The sequence below is a fragment of the Eulemur rufifrons genome, chromosome 27 (genome assembly GCF_041146395.1).
Source record: "Eulemur rufifrons isolate Redbay chromosome 27, OSU_ERuf_1, whole genome shotgun sequence".
Lineage (NCBI taxonomy): Eukaryota > Metazoa > Chordata > Mammalia > Primates > Lemuridae > Eulemur > Eulemur rufifrons.
In genome coordinates, this window is record NC_091009.1 from 24,454,371 (window position 1) to 24,467,539 (window position 13,169).

Genomic DNA, 13,169 nt, shown 5'->3' on the forward strand with positions numbered 1-13,169 from the left:
GCTGTCTCTCAACACAGACTGAGTTTTTAACAAAGCTCCTGTAACTGAAAAGTACACGGACGCACTAGCTTCATATACTCCTGGATCCGAGGGCTCCAAAATATATGGCTTCAGTTTCTAACTTGCAGCTCTGCTTTCCCCCGAGCTGGCTTCCCTCCCTATGTGGCTATCATCCTCTGGGGACGGCAAGAGGGCTGCCAGCAGCTCCTGCCCAGCATCCTGAAAACGCCCCCAACTCCAAAGGGAAGATAGCTTCTGCTTCCCGAGGGTCCCAAGAAAAGCTCCGGAACTGCACTACATGGGGAGATGGACCCTACCGCCTGGCCAGTCCTGGATCCATCTGATCCCCAGATCTTAGATGTGGGGTGTGCTCCCCCAGAATCGCACAGGTTGAGAGTGGGGTGGGAGAGCTTTGTTCCCAAAGGAGGAGCAGGGCACTGTTACCAACAGATGCTGAGGGAACAAAACCGCAGCTGTTCCCTCTGCCAACCTCTAAATTCCCTGCAGACAACAAAGCTCTCATGTTCACTTCTATGAAATTCAAGTATATTTCTTTGTACAGGCAGATTTACATTTTAGTAAGGCTAGTGGCACATCCAAATGGCTATTTTATAACCAAATCTCTTTATAAAGAAGCTTTTGCAGTGGAGACACCGAGGGGTGTTCTGTGTGGGAGCAACTGTTCACTGAGCGTGCCAGGAGGAGGCTGGACAATGGCGCCTCCAAAGTCGCCCGCGTCCTAATCCCCGGGACCTGTGACAGTGACCTCACATGGCAAAAGGGACTTTGCAGAGGTGGTCAGATCAGGGATGCTGAGATGGAGAGACTGGAGCATCCAGGTGAGCCCGATGTATTCATAGTCACCAGGGTCCTCGTAACAGACACAGGAGGAGCCCGAGTAAGACAGGAGGGGATGAAATGACAGAAGCAGAGGGACGGAGGGAACCAGATTTGGAGACGCCACACTGCTGGCTTTGAACACGGAGGAAGGAAGCCAGGAGCCAAGAGCAGCCGGCCCCTGTGAGCTGGAAAAGGCGAGGACACAGTCTCCCTGCAGCCTGCGGAGGGAGCAGCCTTGCCGAGACCTTGACGTTAGCCCAGCGAGACCCGTTTCAGATTTGTGGCCTCCTGAACTGTTAAAAATAAATAAATAAATTTGTGTTGTTTCTAAGCCACTATGTTTGTAACAATTTGTTACCGTAGCCACAGGAAACTAATGCACGTGGCAACAGAAAGCAAGTGGCCAGCGTCCAGTGCACTGGACGCTCCTAACTAGCAGAAGTTTCACACAACCTCACAGAAAGGAGATTTACACGCACTCCGGTTGAAAGTCCTTCCACTCGCTACTTCTCATGTCGCGTGCATGGTTACCTGGCCTGAAAGACTTTCCGCAACACTGATGCCCAAGACCTCTGAGTGGCCGTGTGGCACACAGCACAGACACAAAAGCCTCTGCAAGGCTTGAAATTCAGATTCCAAGAATGACCAAAATGGGCCAATGCCATAACCACAGATAAATCACCGACTCTTCATCTATGTATCGACTTCACCACCAGCACAATGGGTGGGGAGCTCCTGCCTCTCAAACTCTTCTAGAACATTCAGAGGGTCCAGGGAGGCAGAGCAGAATCAATGAGAGAAATGAAAACTCCATTCAGAGGCAAGAGCTAGTGACGATGGTGAAATGAAGTAATCGCAGAGGATGGCCTCGGAGATGCTGACACCTGCCCTCTGTCCTCTCTCATCAGAAATGAAATTTTAGTCCCAAGAATTTAAGCAGCTATGAAGGGACTGAGTTTCTATTTAACCACAAGCCTCCAGAATTTTTAGTGCAATACTCCAGTTTAGCTTTAAATAAGATGCCTGTCCAGAACCATTTGAGTCAGGAGACAAATAAACTGCTCTGACAAGCTAGTAATCAGGGAGAAAATATACTTTCTTCTTTCTCAGCTAGAAATAGCAAGCAAATATGGGGACCTGCATATGAAAATTACCAGCTCTTCTCCCGCTGCAGTCTGAAGAGAAGAAGAACCAAATTCTCCTTGCCTTTGCATGGGGCCACTCCAGGAGACAAGGATCGAGGCAGGGTTTGCCAAAATAGATCGGGTAATAGAAGAAGGAAAACAAACAAACACATGCATGTAATGTGTGCTTGTTGAAGAAACTGCACTTCAATGTCAAGGATTTAAGATAGACATGAGAAAGCGTCTTCCACCAACACATGCTTTCGAGAGCCAAAGGGTTATGTAATAAGCAACGTGCATTTGTCTCTGCAAAGCAGGACACAGCGGAGTCCCTCCTAGGACAGCATTGGGGACAAGTTCCCAGCCACAGTCTTCTCAGATACACAGACCAGCTAAGTCCTTTAAATAAAGCATCTGGGGCCCAAACATTCACATTCCTCAAGCAGCTTGAAGCAAACTTCAATAGTAAAAATTTGGAGGTTTTCTTTAAAAAAGCAAAAACATAGATTCCTTATTCTCTGCTGAAAAAACTGAACATTATTTCTCCAACCTCAGCAGCAGAGGTAACACTTGTGGACAAAAAATGTTTTGTGCGTGACATATACCAACAGAGCTTAGATTTGCTGCTCAGCATTCCTACCCCTTGGCTTCAGACACCACCTCTGGACAGAAGGGAAGTAGGTTCACAGCAGAAAGGGAAGGGTCTGGTTTTATAGCCTCACATCACCCATGTCACCTACAGAGACCAGAATAGAGATTTTTATAGAAGCCACTGAAATAAACCTTGTAGTTTAGAGCAAACAAATCTATGGCTAAATTCAGTGTACTGGAGACAGGGAGATACTGACTTTAAGACAAGTCCTCCAGGCTAATTCTAGGAACATCAGTAATGGTGGGAAAAGGCTCCCTGGGAATTAGCAGGAATGGATCTTCTAAGATACGTGTGTATCCTCATCCCATCAGCTGTGAGGCTTTTGCAATTCTGCTCAATAATCCCTGCACCCAAGACACCCGTCTGTCTCCTTCCTGCTCCTCCGGGAATCACGTAGGTGGCTCCATGAGAGGGAGGCAGTGCAAGTGACTCTGCCTCCTCCCTGCAGCAGGTCCCAATCCATGAGGGCACAGAGGCCAGGGTCACCTTTCTGTTCAACCTGGGGGTCTAGATACCAGGGAGTCTCCATCCTCTACAGACAGACTTCCTCACTTACTTCACTGTATTCTCCCTACTGTGTAGAGATGGGGCTTGGAGCAACAGGGACTGATCATGTGCCCAAAGAGGACAGAGATGACAAGGCTGTCAAAGTCCTGGCTCATTCATCAGCAGCCACAGGTACAGGTCCACAATCCCTGAACCAGAACCTCTGGGGCCAGAGGAGTTTCAGAGTTCAGATTTTTTTTTTAATTTTATAAAGCTAATATATTAACACCTCCAGCAGAGTCAAAGGAAGCATCCTATACACTCATCAATTATTTTTTTGCACCAAAACATGAATATTCATATTAATCCTCTGTCAAGTTTATCAAATTAGTCATGAGATGAAATCCAGAGTCCTCAAAGATGGGAGATTTGGCACCATCTGGTTCACTTTCCTCCAAGAGATATCTGAACCACGTGACTCAGGGACAAGGACCCACAGCAGAGAACAAATGGGCACCTGCCAAACCCCCAGCAGACATTCCCGGAATCAGGAGGCCCATGGGACACGCCAGCTGAGATCCAAACAGGTTCATTTCGAGAAGCCCCAGCAGAAGATGCTTTCTAAGCTGAGCTTTCTTGGCCTCAGAACCCAGAGGAGAAAGGATTCCACAGAGCCTCTGTATTTGGAGGATGGGGTCCCCGGGACTCTGGCACCTGAGTCCATAGAGGACACAGTGTCTCCAGGCAGAGACCACGATGGGATCCACACCATACAGCAGACCAGATTTTTTTTTTGTCTTTTTTGTTTTGTTTTATTTTTTTATTTCAGCATATTACAGGATGGGAGGGGGCAGACCAGGTTTTTCAGAGCCCTGATCCCATGTGACTGACATTAACTCTACAGGGTGCTACACAAGTCACGCTTTGATCTTTCTGCCTCCGAGAAGCAAAAAGGACATCTTATGTCAACAGCTACTGTCCTTCTCTCTGCCCCCTTACGTGCTGGCCTTCCCGGGTTCCACCTTCTACCCAGTTCTCACTCCACGCAGCTCCCTGGCTACTGCACCCACCCAGGGCCTCACCTACGACCTTTATGCCCTTGGCTCCCACGACACCCTCCTCCCCAAGTCCAGCTCGTATTTTCAACTGCCTCTTGGGCACCTGCAGCTGGGCGCACACGTGCCTCCCCTGCTGTGCCACAGACTCCTGATGCGCACCGACTCCTGCCTGCTTCCCGACAGCCGCCTGCCCTGCACTGGGGTCGGCCGTGCCACTGGCTCTGGCCAACAGCGCGTAAGCAGAAATGTCACGTGTCGCTGCTGGTAGAGGTATTTAGTACCTGGTGCCCCAGCCTCATATCCTCTTCCCCTCTACGGCGCCAGGACAAGACAGTGGAGAATGAAAACAAACATTCTAGGTACTGCAGTCACTGCTTAGAAAAAGCCACTGGATTTGTACTGCACCATGAGAGAAACTTCTATGGTGAAAAATTACTAGGATTCCGGAGTTTCTGACACAGCAGCCAGTGTTGGTTACCCCAATACACCTGCCCCCTGCACCTGGCAAATGCCCACTTACTGCTGCAATTCAAACACCACCTCCTCTGCGAAGGCCACCGTCCACAGAAAGCCAGCCACTCCGTCCTGTGACCCCCAGCAAATCACTCACACATCTGGCACAGCAATGCCCGAACCTACTGTTTGCATCTTTGGCACGCATGTTTGTGTGTGCTTCCTTCATCCCTGTATTTTCAGTGTCTTGCAAGTAGCACCAATACATGTGATTTACTGAAACAAAAATCAGAGCCTTCTCACTATGTGATAAGCAAACCCCAAGTCGGTACTTTCCTCCAGTCCCATGTTCTCAGCATCGTGCTAGGTTCCGTGGCAGGAGGCAAGTAAAAGACACTGGCACCCACCTTTGTCTTTAGATCCCCTGCACCCATCATCTCCTGTCCTTACTAAAGGACAGCTTTCACTTAGAAAGTACACAGTCTTTCCAGGAACTACCAGCCGAAACATCTTACAGAAAGCAAGATCAAAGAGGGGTTTTTAGTGACAAGATTAAAGTAGAATAGGACTCTCCCTCGGCCCTTTAAACCTGGCTCGCCCCAGCCTGCCGCAGCTAGGATCTATGACTTGATTGCATTCTGCAATCACACAGCTGTGCCAGGGTTATTTATGGTGTGAAAAGGGCCTAAAGCATTGCCCGCTCCTCGGGAACCCAGATGTGGAGCTGACAGGCCAGCCGTCCAGAGTGATGTCGTCAACGCTTGGCAAAGCTTCCCCAACCCAAAGCACAAGACCATGTTGCTAGTCAGGGAAACAGAACAGGGTTTTTTTTTTTTTCTTTTAAAACACAGTGAATTGGATACACTGAGTATCCAAATCTCCCAATTCTCTTAAGGACACAATGTGACTCTTAGTCCTAGCCCCACGGATACAGGGACCATCAACACATGATGATCAATTATCAATGCCATGTTTTCACAACTCCCATGCACAAGCATTTCACCTGCTGCAGGGATGGCTTTGCTGTGGACGCTGAGACGATCCACTTGATGTACATTAAACAAAACGTTGGCCACTAGTGCTGAGACAAAAATATCCACAACCAAGAGCTATGGCAAACACAGACACCATGCCCACAGCTTCAGGAGCACACAAGGAAGCTTCTAGGACATATTTCTAGTAGGACATTCAGAGTAGTAAATGGAACAATGTTAGACTTTGCAATATACTGTGGGCTGGGATCTACAGAGAGTAAGTGCGTGCCTTAGTCTGTTTTATGTTGCTTATAACAGAATACCTGAAACTGGGTAACTGATAAAGAAAAGAAATTTATTCCTTACAGGTATGGAGGTGGAGAAGTCCAAGGTTGTGGGGGCTGCATCTAGTGAGGGCCTTCTTCTCTTCCTCTTCCCACAAAGCCACCAGTTCCACTCCAAGATAACCCATGAATCCATTCACCCATCAACGATGAATGGATTAATCCATTCATGAGGGTCCAGCCCTCAAGATCCAGTCACCTCTTAAAAGCCTCACCTCTCGATACTGACAGTTGGGGATTAAGTTTCAACATTTTTGGAGGGGACTCTCAAACCACCGCAGTGGGGAAGATTAAGCAAGATTCAATAGGTGAAAAAGTAACTTAGTAGAAGGCAGCGTAGAGTTTGGGAGAGCAGGGACAGAACATTGTGTTAAACAGGCATCACATGTGGTAGATTATGCTGCACATCAAAAAGAGAGGACACTTAATGTCATAGCTGAACACAGGAAACTGTTCCTGACTGGCACGTCCAGAGGTCACACACCATGAACTTAACAATGAATGACTTCCCCAAATCCCATCCATGACACCAACTGCGTGGGTGGAAAACAAGAAAATGACTGAAAACAGCACCGTCGGGAAACTCACCCTGTATGAAGATCCTATTCCAGTAGGTTTTCCCGACTTGATTGCCTCCAAGGAACACCAGGTTGGACAGGATCAGAATCGAGGTGGAACAAGACGCAAGGGCGGCGTGGAGGCGTCGGCGGACTCGCGGGGAGAGGTGTCGGGCCTGCGGGGAAAATGGCAAGAAGGTGTCTCATCACAAGGATGCAAGAAGCAGGGCTCAGACGTCAAGCCCGGGATGCTCCCCCACCCCCACCCCCCGAGCCTGAGCCAGGTCATTATTTAAACAGCTCCCCAAACTATTCCTGCAACACGTTCATTCTGGTCTAAGGAAAGAAGGGACACACCCCAAGTTGTTTCTTCCTCTTGCCAAAATGGGCTTCTCTATGACGTGTGTAATATGAGTACTGAAGCTAGGTAGGATTTAGAAGCCCTCCCACCCCCGTCTCCACTTGTTTTTTGCATGTAAATATATAGGTGCAAGAATCCTAAACTGCTCTCCACAATGACTAGTATATATAGCTCCACAGAAAGAGCTCAGAGGGAGCTTCTGGGCCAGTTCACTTGACCCTGGGAAGCCACCAACCACCCTGTAAACGTGACGCACTGGTAAGAGGAAGGGTTCAGGATGATCCGTTCGAGCCAAGCCCACCGCAGGAATCAGACCCCAGGCCCACACCCCACTCCCAGCACTCAGCAACACCCTAGAACAGCAGCCGCATCAAGGTGCTTAAAGACTCGAGGCTGGAGAGATGGTTCCAGCAATCGTGATAAAGAATCTGCTCATCCCTCCTAGCTCATTATACTTTTCCTTCCCGTTTTTCCTCAGGGATTTCATAAAGGAAACAAAGCCTTTATTTCTCAGCATGGACCATGCTGGTGGCCCTTCCTGAGGGAGGTCACCGAGCCGTGTCTGGTGTGTGTGAGCCCCACCAGCACGCGGTCCTTCGGGACTGCGTGTTCAGGATGAAATGCAGGCATAGCACAATAGCCAGCCGTGCCGGGCCCCGGGGTTTCTGACAAATACCTCAGCCTAATCCAAGGACACAGAAAGGAAAGCGAGCACAGGGTCTGGAGATATTTCCTGAAATCCGCTGGAAACCTAACCTCTCTGGGGTCACATGCATCAGCTGTGCTCCAACGGCAATTAGAATTCCGAATGAATGACTCAATGGCAGTGGCCCATGCAGGTCGTGGCGGGCTAAGCCAGAGGTGAGTCTCCAGCGGGTGGCCCTGCTGTGGCTGCTCCGTAAGCTGCAGTCCGTGTCCTCTTGATCTAGAGAAACACACTCCTGACCCCTCCTTCTCTCTCCCGCCAGCCCTGGCGTCTGCCCTGTAGGCGTGTGTCTGGCTGCTACTATGTATCCTCCCTGCACCGCGGTTCCTGCAGCATCACTTTGTGCTTTAACCACCACCTGATGGAGTGTGGCCTTCTCACGGATGAGCTGTGCTGAGTCGTGGACTGACCGAGGTGTCACAGCCTGGATGTGATTGTTCCAGAAAGCTCTCCAGAGATGCAGACATGTCCCTGCTTAGAGGCCACCAGGCAAGACGACCTCTAGTCTCCCCCCTGCTCTAAGAGGCCACGAGCAGGAGGAAGCTGTCAGACAAGACCAGAGACGAGGTAACTACACGGCGTGAAAACTGGTAATGAGAGAGAAATGGGGCCGAAGCAGGCTGGATACTCAGCACTCTTAGTCTACCAGTTTCTGCATTCTAAAGCAGAGGCAGAGATTTTCTGGCCATTACTGACTCAATTAGCAGTAACTGGGGAGGCAGGGTGGGAAGCAGTTGGGAGAAAGGGGGAACAAGTCCAGAATAATAAATCAAAATGTAAATTGCCTTAATTGGGCACAAATGCATCCATATAATTCTCTCCAGGTACAGGGGCTCCTAGTGACACATTTGATTCTAAGGGACCCGATGAGTCAGACACTCCTCCACTTCTGCTCTAACCCCAGTCAGTCTCCCCTAGCCGCACATCCTGTGAGGGGAACACAAAGGCCCCGTGTGATCTTTCCTTTATTAATGTCACCTACGGAGAGTGCACAGAGCTTGCTTAAGCTCCAAGTGGTTCTCTTGTTCCAGGCAGTGATTACAAGTATTAAACAATCAACAGAGACACACTGAGAGAAGATGACTCTCTTTCCACGGGGTTGCTAGGCAGGGGAGGTGCTGTCACCGGGTACAGGGAAAGGGCCACGCTGGAGCAGGGGGCAAGGGGCAGAGCAAGGGAGGGGACAGGGAGCTGAATCCTGGTGGCAGAGGGCTCCCTCCTTCCAGTCCCCAGGCCCCGGCTCCTGCAGATGTCCCTTTGATTCTGTGACTTCCCCAGTATCTTTCCCAGCTACATGATTCAATAAATTCCTGTATCTACTTAGGAAAAAAATGTCAGACACCAACTGTGATGGAACTTCTGATCTCAGAGATGGGGGGGGGCACCTGAAATCTGGAGCAACTGACTACAATTCAAGTTTTAGAAATAGGGTATTTTTTTTAAATAAGCAGGAATATTAAAGGCACAGACTGGTAGACTCAACTAACCATTAAAAAAAGACTTAAAGTTGAAATCAAGATGCCCATAGGCAATTCTTGATTATCCCCCAGGGTGAGTGGGTGGGAGACAAAATAGATGATGATCAAGAAAATCCCAAAATCTAATTTTAACTAACAGTCGCATCCTCTGACAAAACCAGCCATGCCAACAGGCATCGAAATGAACAAAGCACTGCTCCTTCTCATCACGAATCCACAGGAGGACAGAATCATGGGACACAAGGAAGGAAGAAGAGGGCCCATCTGGATAATCCGCAAAACGATGATAATTAACAGCAAAGGGGATGTGACCCATGTCTCCTCTTCAGGTTCCCTGACACACTGCAGAAAGTGACAGGTTTGACATTAGGGGTCTCCCTCTACCTCGGGCACCAGCTGGCCTCAGCCACTGGTTCACAGGAATTCTAGAGGCAAGAACCACACTTAGGGGCCCAGGAGGAAAAATGCCATATGAGCAAGGCTGGTGGGTACAGTCCCTTGGGCCAGCCAACTCCATCAATACATCTGACTTTCAGAATCTCTAGGGCCACGGAGCCAAAGTCCCCACATTAAATGCTCCGATCCTTGATATTGATGAATCGTAGACTAAATGGGGAAATGTCAGAGTACAGCTATCAGGTCTGAAGATGAGAATTGCCCACTTGATCAGATAAGGCAGTAATGCACAAACAGAATCTGGTTTTCATTAACACAAATTTATCAGGATAAAAAAACAGCTCTGGGCCCATTGTGGTGGCTCACACCCATAATCCCAGCATTCTGGGAGGCTGAGGCGGGAGGATTGCTTGAGCTCAGAAGTTCCAGACCAGCCTGAACAAGAGTGAGCCCCTGTCTCTATAAAAAAATAAAAAATTAGCCTGGCATGGTGGCACATGACCATAGTCCCAGAATTTGAGGTTACAGTGAGCTATGATGATGCCACTGCACTGTAGCTGGGATGACAGAGCTCTGGTCTTGTCCTGGTCTCTTCCTAGAGGATGAGTGAGGCTGTGGCAATCTGACATCCTGGCAGCAAAAACCTGGGAGTGGCACTGTCCCCCAGGGGGGTAAGTTTTGGGGCATTTTTGTTGTCTCAGTGACTAAGAGGCAATGTGGCATGTGGTGGGCAGGGGCCAGGGATAATAAACTGTCCTGCCCAAAAGGTCAATGGCGCCTTGTTGAAAAGCGTGAATTGTTCTCTTCCATGTTTGTTACAGAGCAGAGTTCCTGCCTGAGTCATGGAGGCATCGGGAATAATGCCAAAAACATGCCCCCTTTCCTCTGGGGCCCGGAGAAGTGCGTCCTGGGCAGGGAACGTGTTCCCAGCACCCCAGGGCCAGGCCGTCCTACCCATGCCCACCACCTGACACCAACTGGAGAGTGAGGAGGGGTCTCCTGCGCCCCAGCCACAGATGGGCAAGGTGCAGCGACCAGTTCCACCCCTCCTCCTCACCCCAGCACCCCTGAAACCCAGAGGAAAGAAAAGTACGGGAGGTGAGGCAAGTTGGAAAGAACCGCCATGTTTCTAGGCAGGGGTGACCAGCTCTTCCCATGGTCTCTGACTTGCATGACAGAGGGGTGGGCTGGGGCAGTTTCTCCCATGCAAATGCCAACATAACCCACTCTTTGGGTCTGAGGGCCTGGATACAGCAAGCCCCTCAAACAGCCAGAGCTCAGGCAGATCTCCAATTCCTCTGTCCGAGGAAGCTGTCTCTGACCCAAGAAACAGATGGGATGTGGAGATGTTTTAATGACACTTGGAAGTGGCTTGAAACTTCCCTCTAAGACACTGACGTCCAAAGGTGAAGAATGTAACCTACACCAAGGAACCCTTAGTTTTTCCCTGACACCCAGTGCGATTCCACCAACTAACCCTTAGAGCTGAACCAAGTTTCTGTCAACCTAGTTTGTGACAGCAGGTTTGTCACACCTGCTGTGAGGTGTGCACGGCTCCTTGTGTTTATTCATATCTCTATGGCAACTCCTCCATCTTTTCCAGTCAACATCCTGGGCCTGCAAAGTCCAGGATTGGCTGGGGCAAAAAGCCGGGCCGGGGGTTGTGGGCTGCAAAATCTGGGTCAGCAGTGGAGCTGGAACACCCGTGGGGCAGGGAGGCAGATGGTGTGGCGAGGCTGGAGGCTGCCGGGCTCGTGGGCCCTGCGCGTGTCCACACGGGGCTGTGTGTGGGGCTGAGACTGGAGGTGGGGACAGGCTGCACAGCTGGGGGAGCAGATGGCTGGAGGAATGGCTGCTAGGGACTGTGACAAAGGCTTGGCAAGTGAGACCTGCTGCTGCCTATTTTTAAGTGGGGGAGAAGCTAAAAACAGAAACTCGGTGGGTTTGAGCAGCTGGACACAGTTCTTCCGTATAATCACTGAAGTTGTTCATTTTCTAATAAAAATGCCAACCAGAGGGTAAGAGAGGATGAACTGGGCAATGGCAAGAGAGGCAGCTGGTGGGGCCAGGGAGAGAAACAATGGGTGAACACCCCACAGGCCGTAAAGATGAGGCCAAAGACAACAAAAGAAACAATTATAACTCTTGAGAAACAGAAGGATGGCCAGGATGAAACACTCAAGGTCAAGAGGACTCAGATTCCAAAGTTATTCCAGGGTCCCTGTCCCATCTCCATACCAACCCGTAGGACATGTTCCCTGCTCTCCTTCTCAAAACACTTTGGCCATTTCCAGATAGAAGTCTGTGCTTTGTCACTTTCCCCTCTCTCTCACGTTCCTACCAGCATGGTAGGTTCCTAAGGGATGGGGCAGGGCTGGTTCTTCATTATGCATCACCCAAACCCAGGCACACTGTGTGTGAGCTCGGTAAATATCTGATACCCATCCTCTCTCTGCCCTAAGTAAGTTACAGACTCTCCTGAGTTCCTTAGTGTTCCATCCCATCCTATACCCAAGCCAAATGAATAAATGAGGACACTCAGAAAGCAATACCTCCTTCCTCAAGTGTACAGAGCTTTAAACAACATCCAGCCAATGCAATTACATTTTCCAATCTCTGTTTGCACTGAGATCTAAGAAATGTATGCTCTCGAGAGAGAATCAAATAGCTGCAGTGGTGAAGGCAAAGCCAATTTTGCTAAACTGGACATGCTACCTACTCTGTGGTTTAGATGCCCAGCTTAGTTAAAAACTGTGGAGGCCATAATTTAGCATCTAAAACCATGAAGTATATGAAGGAATTTCAGAGTACTTTCAAATAACTAAGGAAGCAACTAGCTTTCAGTCTAGTCAGGTGCCTGGGGTCCTGCTGAAAGTTCTGGAACAACCAACAGTACTGCCTTAGCCCATGTTCTTCTTTTTCCACTGCTATAGACATTCCTTATTCATGAATTGGAAGACTTAGTAGTTATCTACAGATTCAATGTAATCCCTATCAAAATCTCAGTAACATTCTTTGCAAAAATAGAAAAATCCATCCTAAAATTCATACAAGATCTCAAGGGACTCTGAATAACCAAAACAATTTTGAAAAAGAACAAAGTTGAAAGATGCAAACTTCCTGATTTCAAAACTTACTACAAAGCTACAATAATCAAAGCAATGTGGTATTGACATAAAGATAGCTATATAGACCTATGGAACAGAGAGCCCCAAAATAAACTCTCATATATGGTTAAATGATTTTCAACAAGGGTGGTAAGAGCATTTAACAAGCAAAGGACAGTCTTTTTAACAGTTCTGGAAAACCTGGATACCCACATGCAAAAGAAAGACCCTTACACCTTACATCATATTTAAAAATAAACTCAAAATGGTTCAAAGAAGAGAACTATAAAACTCTTAAAAGATAAGAGAGAAAACCTTCATGATGCTGGAAGTAGCCATGATTTCTAGGATATGACACCAAAAGCACAGGAACAAAAGTAAAAATAGATAAACTAGACTTCACCAAATTAAAACTTATGTGCATCAACAGACACTATCAACAGAATGAAAGGGCAACCCAGGAATGAGAGAAAATGTTTGCAATCACATATCACTAAGGGATTAGTACCCAGAATATATAAAGAACTCCCACAATTCAAATAACCCACTAAAAAAATGGACAAAAACTTGAACAATTATCCAAAAAAGATATACAAATGGTCAATAAGCATATGAAAAAATGTTCAACATCAC

The 13,169-nt window shown here is 48.4% G+C and overlaps 1 protein-coding gene across 1 annotated transcript in view; it reads right to left on the reverse strand.

The window, feature by feature from the left end:
- HHAT (hedgehog acyltransferase) overlaps window positions 1–13,169 on the reverse strand; it is a 247,495-nt gene that overhangs the window by 34,010 nt on the left and 200,316 nt on the right. The window contains exon 11 of the mRNA XM_069459447.1: window positions 6,520–6,664. Within this exon, the coding sequence (XP_069315548.1) occupies window positions 6,520–6,664 (145 nt within the window). The remainder of the gene's footprint in view (window positions 1–6,519; window positions 6,665–13,169) is intronic.